General features: G+C 48.0%; 1 protein-coding gene across 1 annotated transcript in view; it reads left to right on the top strand.

Annotated features, from left to right (window-relative positions):
- The window catches only part of LOC126188351 (uncharacterized), a 260,603-nt gene that overhangs the window by 224,277 nt on the left and 15,565 nt on the right, over window positions 1–20,761 (top strand). The window contains exon 11 of the mRNA XM_049929950.1: window positions 20,294–20,574. Within this exon, the coding sequence (XP_049785907.1) occupies window positions 20,294–20,574 (281 nt within the window). The remainder of the gene's footprint in view (window positions 1–20,293; window positions 20,575–20,761) is intronic.

Raw genomic sequence — 20,761 nt, 5'->3', positions numbered from 1 at the left:
ATAATTTTTGCAAAAAAAAAAAAGGCTTAAAATTAGATAAGATATCCTGGTCGACTATGTAGCAACATTGTGACAATCGATTATCTTTGACCGAGAGTAATGACGTTAATCAGAGATGGTTTTACTGTCGGCAGTACGTGACCAGTGGTGGCGCCCTCAATGCACTCTATACAGGGTGGTCGCAAATTCCCTTTACAAACTTATAGGACATGTAGAGGGTAGTGAGTACAGAACATTTTGAAAGGGAACCCATATCCGGAATCGTATCGTTTCCCTTCTGCGACACTTTCAATTCAGATTTGTACCTCGTCAACGTCTGCTTAGGGCAAGAGAAACGTCTCAGACTTCCCTGTCCTGGTATGCAACAGGGTAGACACGATGACGTGTACTACGTCAAACGATCCCGAGATGTCACTTATTGTCCGCTTTGCTGTGATACCGAGTCAATACCTGTGCACCACCTATAGAGGAAACATGGTGCAGTGCACGTTTGCGGAATACACAGACATGCTCCTTGTGTATGGCAGAGCTGGAGGTAACGGAAGAGCTGCTAGTCGGCTGTATCACACCGTGACGCTCCATCGCACAAACTGTTTGCCCATGTTACACAACGGCTACGAGAAACGGGTACCTTCACCGTGAGGAGGCAGGACTGTGGTGCTCCCAAATTTGAAGAAGGTGTACTGCGTCGCATTGAAGGTAGCCCGCCAACGAGTTCGTGAACAATTACGCGTGCAATGGCTGTTAGTCACAGCGCCGTCTTGGACGTCCTGCGTGAGCAACAATTACATCCGTACCACTTACAAAGGGTACACGCTATGGGTCCAGCAGACTTTCCACAACGCCTCACCTTCTGCACATGCTTTCTGCACCGTCGCATCGACGCGCCCCTGTTTACACGTCGAGTTCTCTTAACAGATGAATGTAGGTTCACAAGGGATTGTGTTCTGAATGTTCGAAGTAGCCATGTCTGGACGGACGAAAACCCTCATGCCACGCATGTGCAGGGATTTCAAGACAGATTTGGAATTAACGTGTGGGTAGGTATTCTGGACGGTCATGTGATTGGACCATACCTCCTTCCATTCAGGCTCACGGGTCCCGCATACTTAGTCTTCCTACGACACGTAATGGACCCGTTCTTGGAAGCTGTGCCATTCAATGTCCGCCAGGAAATGTGGTTTCAGCATGATGGAGCACCACCTCACTTTTCACTGGCTGTCCGGAGACATCTCAACAGACGATATGGTGAAAGATCGATAGGCCGTGGTGGTCCAACCGCGTGGCCGCCACGATCGCCGGAGTTAACCCCTATGGACTACTTCTTGTGGGGTCGTATGAAGAGCCCAATTTATGAGACACCTGTAGAGACTGGGGAGGATCTGCTGGTACGAGTTCTGCCCGCTGCACTGGAAATTGAAGATACACTAGCTGGGATGGAGAGAGTGTACCAAGACATGCTTCGGAGGTACAATGTGTGTAATAACGTTGGTGGTCGCCACATCGAGCCGCTGTTGTAATGCATCGGTACGTTGCGGCTGATGCCGTTGATGCTGGGTTCTTGTTGTTGACGACTAATGTAAACCATAAGGTGTAAGTTGTAAATGCAAATGCGTAAGTAATAACGGAACGAGCCAGTATTCTTTTAAAATTGATTGCAACAATTGCACTGGGTCACACCTAAGTACATTCCTCACGTTGGTGTGGATGAGATAATGATTTGCATTGAAACTGTCGAAAAACGGAAACGATACGTTTCCGGACATGGGTTGCTATTCAAAATGTTATGTACTCACTACCCTCTACATGTTCTAGAAGTTTGTAACGGGAATTTCCGGCCACCCTGTATAAACGGGACCTCCACTGCCCAGCAGCCAGTCGTTGACCCACCTCGGAAGATGTTGACCGTAGTAGGCAATGAAACGTCGGGAGGAAGAATTTCTACTGATCGACCACGGCCTCTCAGCCCGCAAGTTTTAATTAATGAAGATCTAAGCTACTTCCAACGTGGACTAGTCATTCGATTTCACCTCAGTAGCAAATCCATGACGGAATGTTTAACCCTTACAAAGCTTTCCAAATCGGCTGTTGTTGATGCGGTTGTGAAGTGGAAACGTGGAGGAACAATCACAGCTGAACCAAGACCAGGCAGAGCTCATGTTCTGACGGACAGGATCTGTCGACCACTGTGGAGGATGGTTGTAAGAAATCGTGTGAAACCTCCAGAAGGAACCACTCGCAAGTTCCAAAGCAGAACCAGCAGACCGTCCAGCACAATGACCCTGCGAAGGGAGTTGAAAAGAACGGAGTGCTGCGGTCGAGCTGCTCCTGATACACGACACGTGTCTGTGTTCAGCGCTAAGTGACACGTGACGAGTGAGCGACGCCACAGCACAGTGGATGACTGCAGAAGAGTGGTTCGGAGTGGCGGACCACGCTACACCCTGCAGCAGTCCGATGGAAAAGTTGGGTTCGGCGAATGCGTGGAGAAGTTTACCTGTTGTCATGGTTGGTTGGTTGGTTGGTTGGTTTGGGGAATGGTACCAAACAGCGAGGTCACCGGTCCCATCGGATTAGAAAAGGATGGGGAAGGATATCGGCCATGCCTTTTCAAAGCAACCACCCTGGCATTTCCCTGAAATGATTTAGGGAAGTCATGGAAAACGTAAATCAGGATGGCAAGACGCGGGTTTCAACCGTCGTCCTCCGAATGCGAGTCTAGTGTGCTAGCCGCAAAGCCACCCTGCCCCGACTGGCATCATGGATAGTGGCAACAGTGAAGTGTGGAGAAGGTAACGTTACAGTATGAGAGTGTTTTTCGTGTTTACGGTGAGATCTCCTTATGAAACTTACGAAAACATTATATGCTGAAGTTTGCGGTATCGTTTGCTGCGTGCAGTAGAGGAATTCTTCGGATACGATGATAGTGTCAGCATGACAAGCAGAATCCGTGAGTCAGTGGTTTGTGGGCAGTAACGTTCCTGAAATGGCCTGCCGAGACTCCTGACTTGAACCCGGTGGAATATCTTTGGGATGAGCTAGAACATCGGCTCCGCTCCAGACCGCAGCGTCCAAAATCACTACCTTATCTGTTTTCGGTTTTCGAGGAAGAGTGGGCTGTCATCCCTCCATACACAGACACCTAATTGAAAGTGTTCCTGGCGGAGTTAAAGTTGTGGAGAAGGCGAGCGATAATTGTCACTGGACCTGTTTCACAGTCAGCGGTCATCACGAGATCGATTCGCTCTCGCGAGGGGGACAGTAAAATTAACGACTAAATTTTGTTCCATATGGAGTCGTTATTGTCGAGACACACACCCGTTACAAAATACTCATTCCTTTCGTTACTGAACATCATTAGTGACGTAGCCATTACACGTGAATCTTCATTTTCCAATCTATCAAGTTATGATCATACAACCTCACTCCTGAATGCGCCAGTTCAGTGGGTTTCCCTTCCTGAACAGATTTTTGTCTTGATAACAACTGAATCTGGGAAAGTTCAACTCGTTATCATATTAAATAAATCAAAATTGCCGCTCTAGTGCCTTTCGTAGGCCACTACCTGCAGAGACGGTGACTGCGCCGGCCGGCCTCTGCAGTCAGGACACGGCGACGTACACCAGCCCATGGTCGCCGGACGGCAGCAGTCGTGTCGCGGCAGCTTACCGTAGCTCGTTTAACGCTGTGGGCTGTCAAAAAGTCGGCGACTTGCCCCACGGCGGAGACTATAGCCTATGAAACGAAGGAACTGGAGTCTTACGAATACCGCCAAGTCCACCCCACTCGGACACAGGTTGTGAAAACGATCGAGTTGGGACGAAAGTACGAAGGAAGAAGACGTACGAAGAACGAAACGTTGCCAGCACTCCGAATCTGCTGACTGTTACTAATTAGTGGAATAGGAAAAACTACTGACTCCGTCCCATTCGAGCACGTACTATACTACGCAGCACAATTAAAGGGTCAGTTTTGAAAACCCCGTAATTGCCTACCATTGCGACGTAGAAGTTCATGTCACGTATAAGATGGGTCAATGATGTCACTTTTGCACCAAATTTCACCACAATTCTGCCCAAAGTCACCGTCCACGTCCTACTCACCCCCTACATCTACATCTACATCCATACTCCGCAAGCCACCTGACGGTGTGTGGCGGAGGCTACCTTGAGTACCTCTATCGGTTCTCCCTTCTATTCCAGTCTCGTATTGTTCGTGGAAAGAAGGATTGTCGGTATGCCTCTGTGTGGGCTCTAATCTCTCTGATTTTATCCTCATGGTCTCTTCGCGAGATATACGTAGGAGGGAGCAATATACTGCTTGACTCCTCGGTGAAGGTATGTTCTCGAAACTTCAACAAAAGCCCGTACCGAGCTACTGAGCGCTTCTCCTGCAGAGTCTTCCACTGGAGTTTATCTATCATCTCCGTAACGCTTTCGCGATTACTAAATGGTCCTGTAACGAAGCGCGCTGCTCTCCGTTGGATCTTCTCTATATATTCTATCAACCCTATCTGGTACGGATCCCACACTGCTGAGTAGTATTCAAGCAGTGGGCGAACAAGCGTACTGTAACCTACTTCCTTTGTTTTCGGATACACGATTTCACCCTGTCTTTTGATGCCTGTGCGATGGAGGTCAGAACCCCGACACCCAGCGTTGAAATCAAGCAGTTTTCTTACAGGCGGCCGAAGAACTCATTTCACACACCGCTGCCCAAAATAGACATGAAAAGACCTCAGTAGGTGCCCCAAAGAGCGTCAATGAAATCACCCCTTTCCTTGGGGCGTTGATTTCCATACATTTCGCAGCCAAAGGCGGCAGTTTGCAGTCCGATGAGCAAAAGGACGGCGTTCTTGAGAATGCTAGAGAACGTGAAACCCACCTGAGGGTTCGATCCTTTTCTAAGGAAGTCGTGGGGCTGCAACACCATTGAACATGATCTGGCCCCTTTGGAAGGTAGCGCGACCGCAGTTTTTACTCCTGTATACGGGTTGGAACCACTAGGGACTGTTCAAAACAATTCGAAAAAGTTCGAACGTGGTCCAAAACAGCAAAAGATGTGTATGCTCTTTTGGCTTTCATGTTTTGTACCCTCCTGTGGCATGATCGTGGGGGTGTTCAACATCGATACATACGAGGGTAAAACGGCAAAGAATCCCTTTAAGACACCTTACCTCTGCAAAACCCTTGGTACCACCCCTGCACCTTTACTGAGCGCTTCAAAAATGTATCTGTACCGAGAGTCTGACACCCACTCAGCTGAATGGCGCTCAACTGCTGCTCTAGCGCCTGAGGGCAGGCAACCCCTTCGACACCCACAGATACCACATGCCCACAAGCAGGCGCTAGACTAGTAGTGGAGCGCCCCTCAGCTCAATGGATGTCGTAGTCTCTGCACAGCTACATTCTTAAAGTATTCAGCAAAGGTGCGTGAGTGGCACTAAGGGTGTTTTCAAACTGAGAGGTCCTAAAGGGACTCTTTGCCGTTTTATTCACGTACCTGTCAATGTTGATCGTTGCTGCGGTTACCCCATAGAAGGGTGCGAAACAGGAGAACTGAAAAAGCATAAGCAGCCTTTACTACTTCAGATCACGTTCAAATTTTTTAGAATGGTTTTGAAGCGTCACTAGCGTTTCCATACTGTATATCAAAACGAAAATTGTGGTCGCCCTACACTGTAAAGCGGTCATATCAAGCTCAAGGGGTTGCAGTCCTGTGCTGTGCTTCGAGATGGGGTGAATGATCAGGGGGCGGAGGAGGAGGGGGTGTCAGCAGTGTCTAAGGTTGTCAAGAATGTCCTCATGTTGCAAATCACACTGCGCACTGCCGTTTCCCACCGCAAAATGTGTGGGAATCAACGTCCCAAGCGAAGGTGTGGTTTCATTAACGCCCTTTATGTCAGTCTCTGAGACCTTTCCGTGTCGATACTAAGCCGCAGTATGTCTGAAATAGTTTCCTCGGATGCCCTTAAGAAGACCAAGTGATTTCAACTATAGGCGCCGGCCGCGGTGGTCTAGCGGTTCTAGGCGCTCAGTCCGGATCCGCGCGACTGCTACGGTCGCAGGTTCGAATCCTGCTTCGGGCATGGATGTGTGTGATGTCCTTAGGTTAGTTAGGTTTAAGTAATTCTAAGTTCTAGGGGACAGATGACCACAGATGTTAAGTCCCATAGTGCTCAGAGCCATTTGAACCAACTCTAGGCGTCGCAGTTCTGACCTCCACCGCTGAGGCGTCAAAAGAAGGGGTGAAATGTGGATAAAAGGGACTGTGACCAACCTCGCATCACGTGATACGTCCACAGTGGCGTTGGGCGCAATTGTGATAAAATTTGGTGCAAATATGAATTGATTAACCCTCATAACACCTCACACGAACTTCTGACATCTGGGCCTCTTTTACATGGTCGACACCTTGCCTTTTTTAGGCGCCTCCTAGCCCGTGAGTGAAGTCGCAAGGGGCCATACTTTTGCACTATTACAGAGGGAGGTTGTAGGCACCTTTGAGCCAAATTTAAATTTCTGCGACGATTACGGTGTTTCAAAAAATGACCCTTCAATTGTGTTTCGCATTGTAGTTGCTGGGGAGAAAACATGCGAGAAACGCAGCGTTTCAGGAAGTATGGAAGCGATTCCTCCAGTTTCGTAATATACTCCCTACTCAGTAATAAATACATACGATGTGAAAGAGCCCTGCTAAGGAGTCAACGGTCGGCAGATCAACAAATTGCTCTCCCAAATGCTGCCGCACGAACGTCATAGGGACAGTCTGGCACCTGTTGCGAGTGCTTGGTGTGGTAAACACCATGCGCGTCTGACCATCTCTCAGTTACGATGACGAAGATGGCTTTTGAGGATAATGACGTGCAGCCTTAGCAGAATGTGTGCATAATTATCCTGTTATGTACGCCCACAAACGTTCAAATATGAGAAACGTGCTTGTAAATGGTAATATGTGGAAGATCACTTTTCGAAATATGGAATACGTTGTTGCAGCTAGATCTTGTGAACACGACCATCTCCTCTAGGAGAAAGTCAAAACAGTCTTAAAATCAACGTTGCAACCTGGCGCGCCTGTCGCTTTCTTAGAGGGTAATGAGAAACTGAGTAGAACCACCACTACTAGTTGTTTGGTTGTTTAGGGGGACGGGACCAAACAGCGAGGTCATCGGTCCCATCGGATGAGGGAGCGAAATCAGCCGTGCCCTTTCAAAGGAAGCATCCTTGTATTTGCCTGAAGCGATTTAGGAAAAACACTGAAAACCTAAATCAGGATGGCCGGACGTGGGTTTGAACCGTCGTCCTCCCAAATGCGAATCCAGTGTGCACCACCACTGTGATGAGCAGTTCCAGCGACATGTACTATGTGATCAAAAATCTCCGGCACTCCTGTCGAATGTGAAATTGACCAATCAAAAACTGTCACAAGAACTGAACCCGACATTATAAAAGTAGGTAGGGAATACTGTGTTGTCAGTAGAAATGCATTAACAGCAGAATGAGCCGGTTAGGAGACTTTAGTGCCTTCGAAGGTGGACTAGCGATAAATCTATCAGGGTCATTTGAACCCTTTCAAAGCTGCTCAAGTCGACTCTTGATGATGCTACTATTAACTGGAAGCAGAAAGGAACATCCACATCTAAACCAAGACCCGGCTCACCTCATGAGGGTCCGTCGAGCATTGCGGAGGTTGGTTGCAGAAGATCGCATGAAATCAGCAAATGAATGACTCGTGGGTTCCAGAGTGCTACCAGGAGTCCAGGTAGCACAACCACTGTGCGTAAGGAGTTAAAAACAATGGGGCACGATGGTCGAGCAACTTCTCATAACCCAAACATTTCCGTAGAACAAAGCGACGCTTGAGGAAGGGTAAAGGGTGACGCCCCTGGACAGCGGATGACTGGGAACGGGTCATTTGTAGTATGAATCACGCCATACTCTGTGGGAACCCGATGCAAGGGATGGCTTTAGCGGATGCCTGGAGAACGTCACCTGCCATCGTGTGCAGTACCAGCACTAATGTACGGAGGAGGTAGTGTTACGGTGTACGGTTTTCGTTTTTTTTTTTTTCGTGGTTAGGGTGCACTCACCTCATTGCGCTTAAGAGAGCGCCAACAGCAGAATATGAACACATTTTACAGTATCGTGTAGTGCGTACAGTAGTGGATCACTTCACAGACATTGATCGTTTTGTATCAGCACGACAATGCACCCTGTCATAAAGCAACATGTATGAGGCAATAATTTGCGGAAAGTAACGTTCAGTATCTTAAAGGTGAGTTACAGCGTCGAGTTTGTGGCAGACGCCAGCATCCAACATCTGTGCCTTTCTAGTTTTGGCTCGTCGAGAAGTATGGGCTGCCATTCTTCCACAGACATTCAGACCCTTGGTTCAGTGTGTTCCCAACAGAGCTCAACAAGTCATCGTAAGTGTGTAGAGTGAGCACAGCCTGAACTCACGTCCACTAACGGGTATCCGGATACTTCTGACGAGGTAGTGCACGTACTTAGACAGATCAGGCATAACAAATGTAGCTAACGAACATGCACTCAGTTAATTATTAGGCAAGGCAAGCAAGACCTCGGGAGTGGTGAGGTCTGATAGCCCAGAAAACAAATTTAAAACTTTCATAAGATATTTATTTTAACCCAGAGACGTGTTGCAAGGAAGTCTGACATGTTACAATAACCAAATAGTGCAACAGATAAAATTATATGCCTTTTGCAAAATTAAAGAGAAGGATGACAGTATTATGTTTACTTTTATTTACACCAATTCTTATCTGATAGCACATTAAGTCTGAACTTCTTGCAAATTAACTTGAATCTTCATTGAAACAAAATTTATACTGGCGAAATTAACATACAAAAAATAATTTTATTGAATCGAAAGAGTCACTTAACGTGGACACAAAAAATTGTTTTCTTCCTTTTTTGACAAGGATTACAGCTAATAAACTGACAAATATAAGATATATATTTTACAACGCGGAAATTGTGCGAGTTATATATCTTTTCAAGTGAAAGTAATTGTAGCCAAATCACCCTCGACGGAACGGATACAAATACATACATCAAAAAAGTTTTGCATCACATCAGTTCCAAGAGTTGCGGAACCTGTACAGAAAATTGGAATAGAGATCACCATAAACATTTCTGTCCTTTTTATTGCTCATGAAAACCATACATTGCATGTTGTACCACCATACAGCGAGACCTTCAGAGGTGGTGGTTCAGACTGCTGTACACACCGGTACCTCTAATACCCAGTAGCACGTCCTCTTGCATTCATGCATACCTGTATTCGTCGTGTCATACTATCCACAAGTTCATCAAGGCACTGTCGGCCCTCAACGGCGATTCGGCGCAGATTCCTCAGAGTGGTTGCTGGGCCACGTCGTCCATAAACAGCCCATTTCAATCTATCCCAGGCACGTCGATAGGGTTTATGTCTGGAGAGCATACTGGCCACTCTAGTCGAGCGATGCCCTTATCCTGAAGGAAGTCATTCACAAGATGTGTCACGAATTCTCGTCCATGAAGACGGACGCCTCGCTAATATGCTGCCGATATGGTTGCACTGTCGGTCGGAGGATGGCGATAACGTATCGTACAGCCGTTATGGAGCCTTCCATGACCACCAGCGGCGTACCAGGAAATTCCACCTTGCTGCACTCGATGGACAGTATGCCTAAGGCGTTCAGCCTGACCGGGTTGCCTCCAAACACATCTCCAACGATTGTCTGGTTGAAGGCAGATGCGACACTCATCGGCGAAGAGAACGTCATGCCAATCCCGAGCGTTCCATTCGGCATGCTGTTGACCCCATCTGTACCGCGCTGCATGATGTCGTGGTTGCAAAGATGGACCTCGCCATGGACGTCAGGAGCGAAGTTGCGCAGCATGCAGTGTATTGCGCACAGTTTGAGTTGTAACAGGACGTCCTATGGCTGCACGAAAAGCATTATTGAACATGGTGGCGTTGTTGTCAGGGTTCCTCCGGGCCATAATCCGTAGGTAGCAGTCATCCACTGCAGTAGCAGCCCTTGGGCGGCCTGAGCGGGGCATGCCATCAATAGTTACTGTCTCTCTGTATCTCCTCCATGTCCGAACAACATCGCTTTGAGTCACTCCGATACGCCTGGACACTTCACTTGTTGAGAGCCCTTCCTGGCACAAAGTAACAATGCGGACCCGATAGAACGGTTGAACTATAGACAACACCAGCCGTGTACCTCCTTCCTGGTGGAATGACTGGAACTCATCGGCTGTCGGACCTCCTCCGTCTAATAGGCGCTGTTCACACATGGTTGTTTACATCTTTTGACGGGTTTAGTGACATTTCTGAACAGTCAAAGGTAGTGTGTCTGTGATAGAATATTCACAATCAACGTCTATCTTCAGGAGTTCTGGGAACCGAGGTGACGCAAAACCTTTATTGATGTGTGTTGATTCTTCCGCCACTTCACGAACTGGCAAAACGCAGTACGGGAAATAGCAGAGTGACACTTCCTGTATAAACACTGACTGTCAGAGCCTCCTTCTGGTGGGAGGCTCAGCTACTTAGCCGCAGGCTCGACCGAACTGCCCTCTTGCGACCAGAGGCAAAGCTCGCGAGGCACGCTACCCAGAGATCTTTGCGACGTCGAGATCGATTACTTTGATACAATGGGATCGATCCGAGACGACCACGGCTCAAAATATATTAAAGCAAATTTGAAAAACACAGAATCTTAGACAATATTGGCTGATCCACATTGGCACTATAAAGTCACTAGTTGAGCGTCTCCGACACGGCAAACATCGGGGAAGCTGCAGTATTCTTACAATTTCGGCGCAACTACAGTCCTGGCAAAACTATACCATCTGCTGAACAAGATGTATGAGACAGGCGAAATACCCTCAGACTTCAAGAAGAATATAATAATTCCAACCCCAAAGAAAGCAGCTGTTGACAGATGAGAAAATTACCGAACAATCAGTTTAATAAGCCACAGCTGAAAAATAGTAACGCAAATTCTTTACAGACGAATGGAAAAACTGGTAGAAGCCGACCTCGGGGAAGATCAGTTTGGATTCCGTAGAAATATTGGAGCACGAGAGGCAATACTGAAGTTACGACTTATCTTAGAAGAAAGATTAAGGAAAGGCAAACCTACGTTTCTAGCATTTGTAGACTTAGAGAAAGCTTTTGACAATGTTGACAGGAATACTCTCTTTCAAATTCTAAAGGTGGCAGGGGTAAAATACGGGGAGCGAAGGGTTATTTACAATTTGTACAGAAACCAGATGGCAGTTATAAGAGTCGAGGGGCACGAAAGGGAAGCAGTGGTTGGGAAGGGAGTGAGACGGGGTTGTAGCCTCTCCCCGATGTTATTCAATCTGTATATTGAGCAAGAAGTAAAGGAAACAAAAGAAAAATTCGGAGTAGGTATTAAAATCCATGGAGAAGAAATAAAAACTTTGAGGTTCGCCGATGACATTGTAATTCTGTCAGAGACAGCAAAGGACTTGGAAGAGCAGTCGAACGGAATGGACAGAGTCTTGAAAGGAGGATATAAGATGAAGACCAACAGAAGCAAAACGAGGATAATGGAATGTAGTAGAATTAAGTCGGGTGATGCTGAGGGAATTAGATTAGGAAATGAGACACTTAAAGTAGTAAAGGAGTTTTGCTATTTGTGGAGCAAAATAACTGATGGTGGTCAAAGCAGAGAGGATATAAAAAGTAGACTGGCAATGGCAAGGAAAGCGTTTCTGAAGAAGAGAAATTTGTTGACATCGAGCATAGATTTAAGTGTCAGGAAGTCGTTTCTGAAAGCATTTGTATGGAGTGTAGCCATGTATGGAAGTGAAACATGGACGATAAATAGTTTGGACAAGAATGGAATAGAAGCTTTCGAAATGTGGTGCTACAGAAGAATGCTGAAGATTAGATGGGTAGATCACATAACTAATGAGGAGGTATTGAATAGAATTGGGGAGAAGAGGAGTTTGTGGCACAACTTGACAAGAAAAAGGGATCGGTTGGTAGGACATGTCCTGAGGCATCAAGGGATCACAAATTTAGCATTGGAGGGCAGCGTGGAGGGTAAAAATCGTAGAGGGAGACCAAGAGATGAATAGACTAAGCAGATTCAGAAGGATGTAGGTTGCAGTAGGTACTGGGAGATGAAGAAGCATGCACAGGATAGAGTAGCATGGAGAGCTGCATCAAACCAGTCTCAGGACTGAAGACTACAACAACAACATACAGACGTTGCTGCTATTAGTGGCAAGAAGTCCTCAGTTTACAACGTTGTCTTTGGTTCTCGTCAGTGTCGATCTGTTTCGATTGATGGATCTCCTTGACTTTCATCCCTCGTCCGCGCCCCCTGGTAGTTTTTCTTGTCACAAGATCGACTCCTGGGAGTCTCCGAGATGCGTAGCCAAATTTCTGCTCCGTTGCTGCCTTGGGCGTGGCGGTGGCTTCAGTGGCTGTACTCAAGATGCTCTTGAGTCATTGTGTGTCGTGGCGTACTGCTGGATGTGGAAGTGAGAGCTTAGCGGATTATGGCAGAGACAGAAGACGTCTACCACTGTTTTTTGCTGGTGCCCGAACAATGTGCAATGGAAAGCCCCTGCTAAACGCAGTTTCCTTAGAAATGCGCTCAGCAAACAAATACCTGCTCGTTTATTGTGATGTTGTAAGATGAAACAATGAATACAACTTGTACCTGCACCAGAAGTTGAACCCAAGTCTCCTGATTATATATATACACTCCTGGAAATGGAAAAAAGAACACATTGACACCGGTGTGTCAGACCCACCATACTTGCTCCGGACACTGCGAGAGGGCTGTACAAGCAATGATCACACGCACGGCACAGCGGACACATCAGGAACCGCGGTGTTGGCCGTCGAATGGCGCTAGCTGCGCAGCATTTGTGCACCGCCGCCGTCAGTGTCAGCCAGTTTGCCGTGGCATACGGAGCTCCATCGCAGTCTTTAACACTGGTAGCATGCCGCGACAGCGTGGACGTGAACCGTATGTGCAGTTGACGGACTTTGAGCGAGGGCGTATAGTGGGCATGCGGGAGGCCGGGTGGACGTACCGCCGAATTGCTCAACACGTGGGGCGTGAGGTCTCCACAGTACATCGATGTTGTCGCCAGTGGTCGGCGGAAGGTGCACGTGCCCGTCGACCTGGGACCGGACCGCAGCGACGCACGGATGACGCCAAGACCGTAGGATCCTACGCAGTGCCGTAGGGGACCGCACCGCCACTTCCCAGCAAATTAGGGACACTGTTGCTCCTGGGGTATCGGCGAGGACCATTCGCAACCGTCTCCATGAAGCTGGGCTACGGTCCCGCACACCGTTAGGCCGTCTTCCGCTCACGCCCCAACATAGTGCAGCCCGCCTCCAGTGGTGTCGCGACAGGCGTGAATGGAGGGACGAATGGAGACGTGTCGTCTTCAGCGATGAGAGTCGCTTCTGCCTTGGTGCCAATGATGGTCGTATGCGTGTTTGGCGCCGTGCAGGTGAGCGCCACAATCAGGACTGCATACGACCGAGGCACACAGGGCCAACACCCGGCATCATGGTGTGGGGAGCGATCTCCTACACTGACCGTACACCACTGGTGATCGTCGAGGGGACACTGAATAGTGCACGGTACATCCAAACCGTCATCGAACCCATCGTTCTACCATTCCTAGACCGGCAAGGGAACTTGCTGTTCCAACAGGACAATGCATGTTCGCATGTATCCCGTGCCACCCAACGTGCTCTAGAAGGTGTAAGTCAACTACCCTGGCCAGCAAGATCTCCGGATCTGTCCCCCATTGAGCATGTTTGGGACTGGATGAAGCGTCGTCTCACGCGGTCTGCACGTCCAGCACGAACGCCGGTCCAACTGAGGCGCCAGGTGGAAATGGCATGGCAAGCCGTTCCACAGGACTACATCCAGAATCTCTACGATCGTCTCCATGGGAGAATAGCAGCCTGCATTGCTGCGAAAGGTGGATATACACTGTACTAGTGCCGACATTGTGCATGCTCTGTTGCCTGTGTCTATGTGCCTGTGGTTCTGTCAGTGTGATCATGTGATGTATCTGACCCCAGGAATGTGTCAATAAAGTTTCCCCTTCCTGGGACAATGAATTCACGGTGTTCTTATTTCAATTTCCAGGAGTGTATTTCACGCCTCTTGAAGTAGGCAACTTAACTTCATCTGCATCTTCGGCGAAAGGGAGAGAGTGGAGCGGTGGTAGGTGCAAAACGCTCGCAACGCTCTTGAACGCATGCTAAGGTACCGTACGCTGTTTGCAAACCATTTACGCAGTGTTGTCGTAAACAACGTTCTAGTTGGGAAGTACCAGGCTCGGTGTGACGTTCCGGAAAGCATCACATCGTAAACAGAATGATTTGCATTGTAAGCAGTGAGGAGGGAAGAGATTGGCTGATTCATGGGAAGCTGTATTCATTGAGGCATTAACAATTTAGCATGAATCTGTTATAGGTCTGTTAGAGATAGAAAAAGCCAATGCCAGTGGACAAGAAAACTTCTGTTGTACCATTTTTCGAAGAAGAATTCTTTTAGCTGCAGTAGCACCGGTTCCCGTCAGATCACCGAAGTTAAGCGCTGTCCGGATGGGCTACCCCCTGGATGGGTGACCATCCTGTCTGCCGAGCGCTGTTAGCAAGGGGGATGCACGCAGCCCCTGTGATGCAACTGAGGCGCTACCTGACTGAGAAGTAGCGGGTCCGGTCTCGGAAACTTACATACAGAGGGGAGAGCGGTGTGCTGACCACATGCCCCTCCATATCTGCATCCGGTGACGCCTGTGGTCTGAGGATGACACGGCGACCGGTCGGTACCGTTGCGCCTTCATGGCCTGTTCGGGCGGAGTTTACTTTTTTTATTTTAGCTTACGCGTTGAGTCACATATTTAGTAACATTGCGTTTATTAATTTTTTTGTACTCATTTATTAATTATAGTCATGTAATAAAAAATAAATAAAAAATTATAGACCTGTGGAGCCTATCGCCGAGAGAGAATTTTTGGGAATAGCTAGGGACAACTCCTGTAAAGGAGTAGCTTTCTTATGGTGGGGTAGATTTGATTTCTGTTCCTTTTTTGAGACAGATCCACCTAAAAAAGAGCTAATATATATATATATATATATATATATATATATATATATATATATATATATATATATATATATACTCCTGGCCATCTTCCGCTCACGCCCCAACATCGTGCAGCCCGCCTCCAGTGGTGTCGCGACAGGCGTGAATGGAGGGACGAATGGAGACGTGTCGTCTTCAGCGATGAGAGTCGCTTCTGCCTTGGTGCCAATGATGGTCGTATGCGTGTTTGGCGCCGTGCAGGTGAGCGCCACAATCAGGACTGCATACGACCGAGGCACACAGGGCCAACACCCGGCATCATGGTGTGGGGAGCGATCTCCTACACTGGCCGTACACCACTGGTGATCGTCGAGGGGACACTGAATAGTGCACGGTACATCCAAACCGTCATCGAACCCATCGTTCTACCATTCCTAGACCTGTTCCAACAGGACAATGCACGTCCGCATGTATCCCGTGCCACCCAACGTGCTCTAGAAGGTGTAAGTCAACTACCCTGGCCAGCAAGATCTCCGGATCTGTCCCCCATTGAGCATGTTTGGGACTGGATGAAGCGTCGTCTCACGCGGTCTGCACGTCCAGCACGAACGCTGGTCCAACTGAGGCGCCAGGTGGAAATGGCATGGCAAGCCGTTCCACAGGACTACATCCAGCATCTCTACGATCGTCTCCATGGGAGAATAGCAGCCTGCATTGCTGCGAAAGGTGGATATACACTGTACTAGTGCCGACATTGAGCATGCTCTGTTGCCTGTGTCTATGTGCCTGTGGTTCTGTCAGTGTGATCATGTGATGTATCTGACCCCAGGAATGTGTCAATAAAGTTTCCGCTTCCTGGGACAATGAATTCACGGTGTTCTTATTTCAATTTCCAGCAGTGTATATTTAGTGTGCAGCTAACGATGACTCTTGTTATGTTTACAGTTTACGCTTTTGTATCGGAAGTGAATAGAAGACCATGAATGGAAAGTAAGGCCACGACCAGTGCGTCCCTGTTGCGTCAGCCATAGACAACGCCACGTATGTTTTTCCATCGAGAAATGCCATAATGTCTGCTCCCAATACTTGGCCCCTAAGTGTACCTTTTTATGATCAGGTTAGGTTCACAGTAGCTCAAAAGAGTAGCTTGCAAATACAGGACGTGCAAAATAACACTGGCGTGGAATTTTTTTTACGAATTTTAAGAGAGGCAACCCAGCTTAAATCGTCTGCCCCTGTTGGGGATGATGTAAAGCGGATTGCCTACCTGAAGGTGCATGAAGTACCGGATGGTTATAGTTAAACTTTCCCTATTTAACACGTTAGAACACGGAAACTAATTACCGTACAAGGACCAAACTCGGTAGCATTAGTGTCCAGAGCATGGGGTGCGTGATTTACATGCGTCACAGCGCCACCGTTCAGTTCCAACTATGGCGACCGGGTGCTGTGATCAGTCATCATGATGCATAGTCTGACGCACCGGACCAGTCACAATGCATTTGTTGACGTGTCGACATGAGCTTGGATAAAAGCAGCAGAGCATTATTGGTGAAGCTCTATTATGAAAACAACAGTAACGCTGCAGCTGCAATTCCAGAATAACACCAGCTGAAAGGATTACAGAAGGGTCCTCTTTCTCGACCTGCTGTGCGGAGTATGATGAAGCTCGAATCAACTGGAGGACTGGGCATCGCTCCGGGAAGAGACCGACGACCAGTTGCACCACAGGTGTTTGATGAAATCGCTTTTGCTACGGCAGACAACGCTGCGCGTAATTCCCGATGATCAGGCAGTGTGTGAAAGTCGAACATCCCGCGGTTCACTGTACGGATGGTGCTTCGAACCATTCTCAAATGATATATGTACATGATCAAATATCGTACAGCTGCTTACACCACAGGACGCTCAACGATTTTTGTAAACTTCGTTTTCCACTTCCTCGCGAGGACTGAAGTTGATGAGGGCTGGCCCTGGACCATACTATGCACGGACTCACCTTCCAGACACTGTGCATGAAGCCGGCCAGAGTGGCCGTGCGGCTCTAGGCGCTACAGTCTGGAGCCGAGCGACCATTACGGTCGCAGGTTCGAATCCTGCCTCGGGCATGGATGTGTGTGATGTCCTTAGGTTAGTTAGGTTTAATTAGTTCTAAGTTCTTGGCGACTGATGACCTCAGAAGTTATGTCGCATAGAGCTCAGAGCCATTTGAACCATTTTGAACTGTGCATGAAGTTCCTCTGTATGGTGAACGTGACACCGTGCGGTGTGGCTTGAAAGAAACGTTCGTTATTGGCTCATTCTTTTTTGAAGAGATTGCTGCTGAAGTACCGAAGACGTGCAGTGTGGCTGGCCAGCATTACTGCGGTATGCTTCGCCAGCATTTCATATCCGCCCTACAGGAGAGAGAGGCATTGAACTCAACAGTTTTCATGCAAATGGGGCCCCACAGACATTGCTCGTGAAGCACATTTGGAGACGATCGAATAATCAGCCGATCATTTCCAAATGCTTGGTCGGCACGATCACGTGATCGCACTCCCTGTGATTTCTGGTTGTGGGGCTACCTGATGGGCAGGGTTTACCAGGGGAACATTCACAGGTGTGCTGATCCGAAGCGCAGCATATCAAGAGTGGTAGCCAGCGTACCTACGGACGTGCTTCGTTCTGCACAGCAGCAATTCTGCTCTTTCAGACTCTTGTGAACACTGATGGGCGCCATATTGAGCCGCTTTTGTAGCAGTAATGGTACCGGTATACAGGGTGGTCCACTGATAGTGACCGGGCCAAATATCTCACGAAATAAGCATCAAACGAAAAAACTACGAAGAACGAAACTCGTCTAGCTCTAAGGGGGAAACCAGATGGCGCTATGGTTGGCCCGCTAGATGGCGCTGCCATATGTCAAACGGATATCAACTGCGTTATTTAAATAGGAACCCCCATGTTTTATCACATATTCGTGCAGTACGTAAAGAAATATGAATGTTTTAGTTGGACCACTTTCTTCGCTTTGTGATAGATGCCGCTGTAATAGTCACAAACTTATACGTACGTGGTATCACGTAACATTCCACCAGTGCGGAAGGTATTTGCTTCGTGATACATTACCCGTGTTAAAATGGACCGTTTACCAGTTGCGGAAAAGATCGATATCGTGTTGATGTATGGCTATTTTGATCAAATATCCGTCGGGCGGGTGCTATGTATGCTGCTCGGTATCCTGAACGACATCATCCAAGTGTCCCGACCGTTCGCCGGATAGTTACGTTATTTAAGGAAACAGGAAGTGTTCAGCCACATGTGAAACGTCAACCACGACCGGCAACAAATGATTATGCTCATGTAGGTGTTTTAGCTGCTGTCGCGGCTAATCCGCACATCAGTAGCAGACAAATGCCCTGAGAATCGGGAATTTCAAAAACGTCGGTGTTGAGAATGCTACATCAACATCGTTTGCATCCGTACCATATTTCGATGCACCAGGAATTGCATGGCGACGACTTTGAACGTCGTGCACAGTTCTGCCACTGGGCACAAGAAAAATTACGGGACGATGAGAGATTTTTTGCACGCGTTCTATTTAGCGACGAAGCGTCATTCACCAACAGCGGTAACGTAAACCGGCATAATATGCACTATTAGGCAACGGAAAATCCACGATGGCTGCGTCAAGTGGAACATCAGCGACCTTGGCGGGTTAATGTATGGTGCGGCACTATGGGAGGAAGGATAATTGGCCCCCATTTTATCGATGGCAATCTATATGGTGCAATGTATGCTGATTTCCTACGTAATGTTCTACCGATGTTACTACATGATGTTTCACTGCATGACAGAATAGCGATGTACTTCCAACATGATGGATGTCTGGCACATAGCTCGCGTGCGGTTGAAGCGGCATTGAATAGCATATTTCATGACAGGTGGATTGGTCGTCGTACCACGTTCACCGGATCTGACGTGCCCTGATTTCTTTCTGTGGGGAAAGTCGAAGGATATTTGCCAACGCCTGACAACATGCGTCAGCGCATTGTCAATGCATGTGCGAACATTTCGGAAGGCGAACTACTCGTTGTTGAGAGAAATGTCGTTACGCGTATTGCCAAATGCATTGAGATTGACAGACATCATTTATTGCATTAATGTAGTATTTACAGCTAATCACGCTGTAACAGCACCGTTCTCAGAAATGGCGAGTTCGCAAAGGTACATGTATCACACTGGAACACCCGAAATAGAATGTTCAAACGTACCCACGTTCTGTATTTTAATTTAAAAAACCTACCTGTTACCAATTGTTCGTCTGATATTGTGAGTCATGTTTGTCACTATTACAGCGCCATCTATCACAAAGCGAAAAAAGTGGTCCTACTAAAACATTCATATTTCTTTACGTACTACACGAATATGTAATAAAAATGGGGGTTCCTATTTAAAAAAACGCAATTGATATCCGTTTGACCTATGGCAGCGCCATCTAGCGGGCCAACTGTAGTGCAATCCGGTTTCCCCCTTCAAGCTAGTCGAGTTTCGTTCTTTGTAGTTTTTTCGTTTGACGCTTATTTCGTGAGATATTTGGCCCGGTTACGATCAATGGACCACCCTGTATAATGGTATGATGTACCTTAGCAGCACATTAAAAATGTTTCAATTGAATTGATTCTGCATTATTTCTTTTTCCCATGTGCTGATATTAATGCTACCCACTTTGGTGCTTGTCCGGTAATTAGTTTCCTTGTTATAAAGTGGTAAACAAGGAACGTTGAATGATAAACGACCGGTATTTTCCACGCCAGTTTTCTTTTGGCCAGCCGGCCGGTGTGGCCGTGCGGTTAAAGGCGCTTCAGTCTGGAACCGCGTGACCGCTACGGTTGCAGGTTCGAATCCTGCCTCGGGCATGGATGTGTGTGACGTCCTTAGGTTAGTTAGGGTTAATTAGTTCTAAGTTCTAGGCGACTGATGACCTCAGAAGTTAAGTCGCATAGTGCTCAGAGCCATTTGAACCACCTTTTGGCCACCACAGTTTGTAAAAGTAGTCACGTTAATACACAGTAAGTAGCATAGAGGCGGAATGAGACGGAACGGAGTGTGGACTCCCGCTGCTGCTGCAGCTGGCTTGCTCGGCGTCAGCGGACGCGAGGTGCTTCCAGACGGCGCGCTGTTCTTCTGCAGGTCGGAGGAGGCGATGGAGGAGGACTCGCTGGAGGAGAGCGACGAGTCGGCGGACGAGCGCGACTTCGAGGCGGAGGAGAACCGCGCGTGGCGCAGCCGCCTGCAGCGCGGGCTCGCCGACCGCCTGGACGACGAGGAGGACACCTACCACCCGCCACGCGTGCTCGCAGCCGCTCCAGCTCCAGCTCCAGTCGCACTTCCGGCCCCAGCCGCCGCTCCAGCAGACGCCAAGCCGCCACCAGCGGCTCCGGCGCAGACTGCCTGGGAGAGAGTTAACGGTGGTACGGCACTCCACACATACCGACCTCTGTTTTAACCTCTATAAAGCATTTTTTTAATCTTTATTCATCAAAACCAATATTATACAACATAACCCACCACCTAAAGACATTAGTGGGTCGAAGTTACATACAAGGTTACAATATCCAGCAGCGTTTACCAAAACTCTATTTACCTATTACAGGGTTA

Source organism: Schistocerca cancellata, chromosome 5 (genome assembly GCF_023864275.1).
Source record: "Schistocerca cancellata isolate TAMUIC-IGC-003103 chromosome 5, iqSchCanc2.1, whole genome shotgun sequence".
Classification (NCBI taxonomy): Eukaryota; Metazoa; Arthropoda; class Insecta; order Orthoptera; family Acrididae; genus Schistocerca; species Schistocerca cancellata.
Note: the sequence above shows the minus strand (reverse complement) of the source record. Positions and strands in the feature narration are given on the sequence as shown.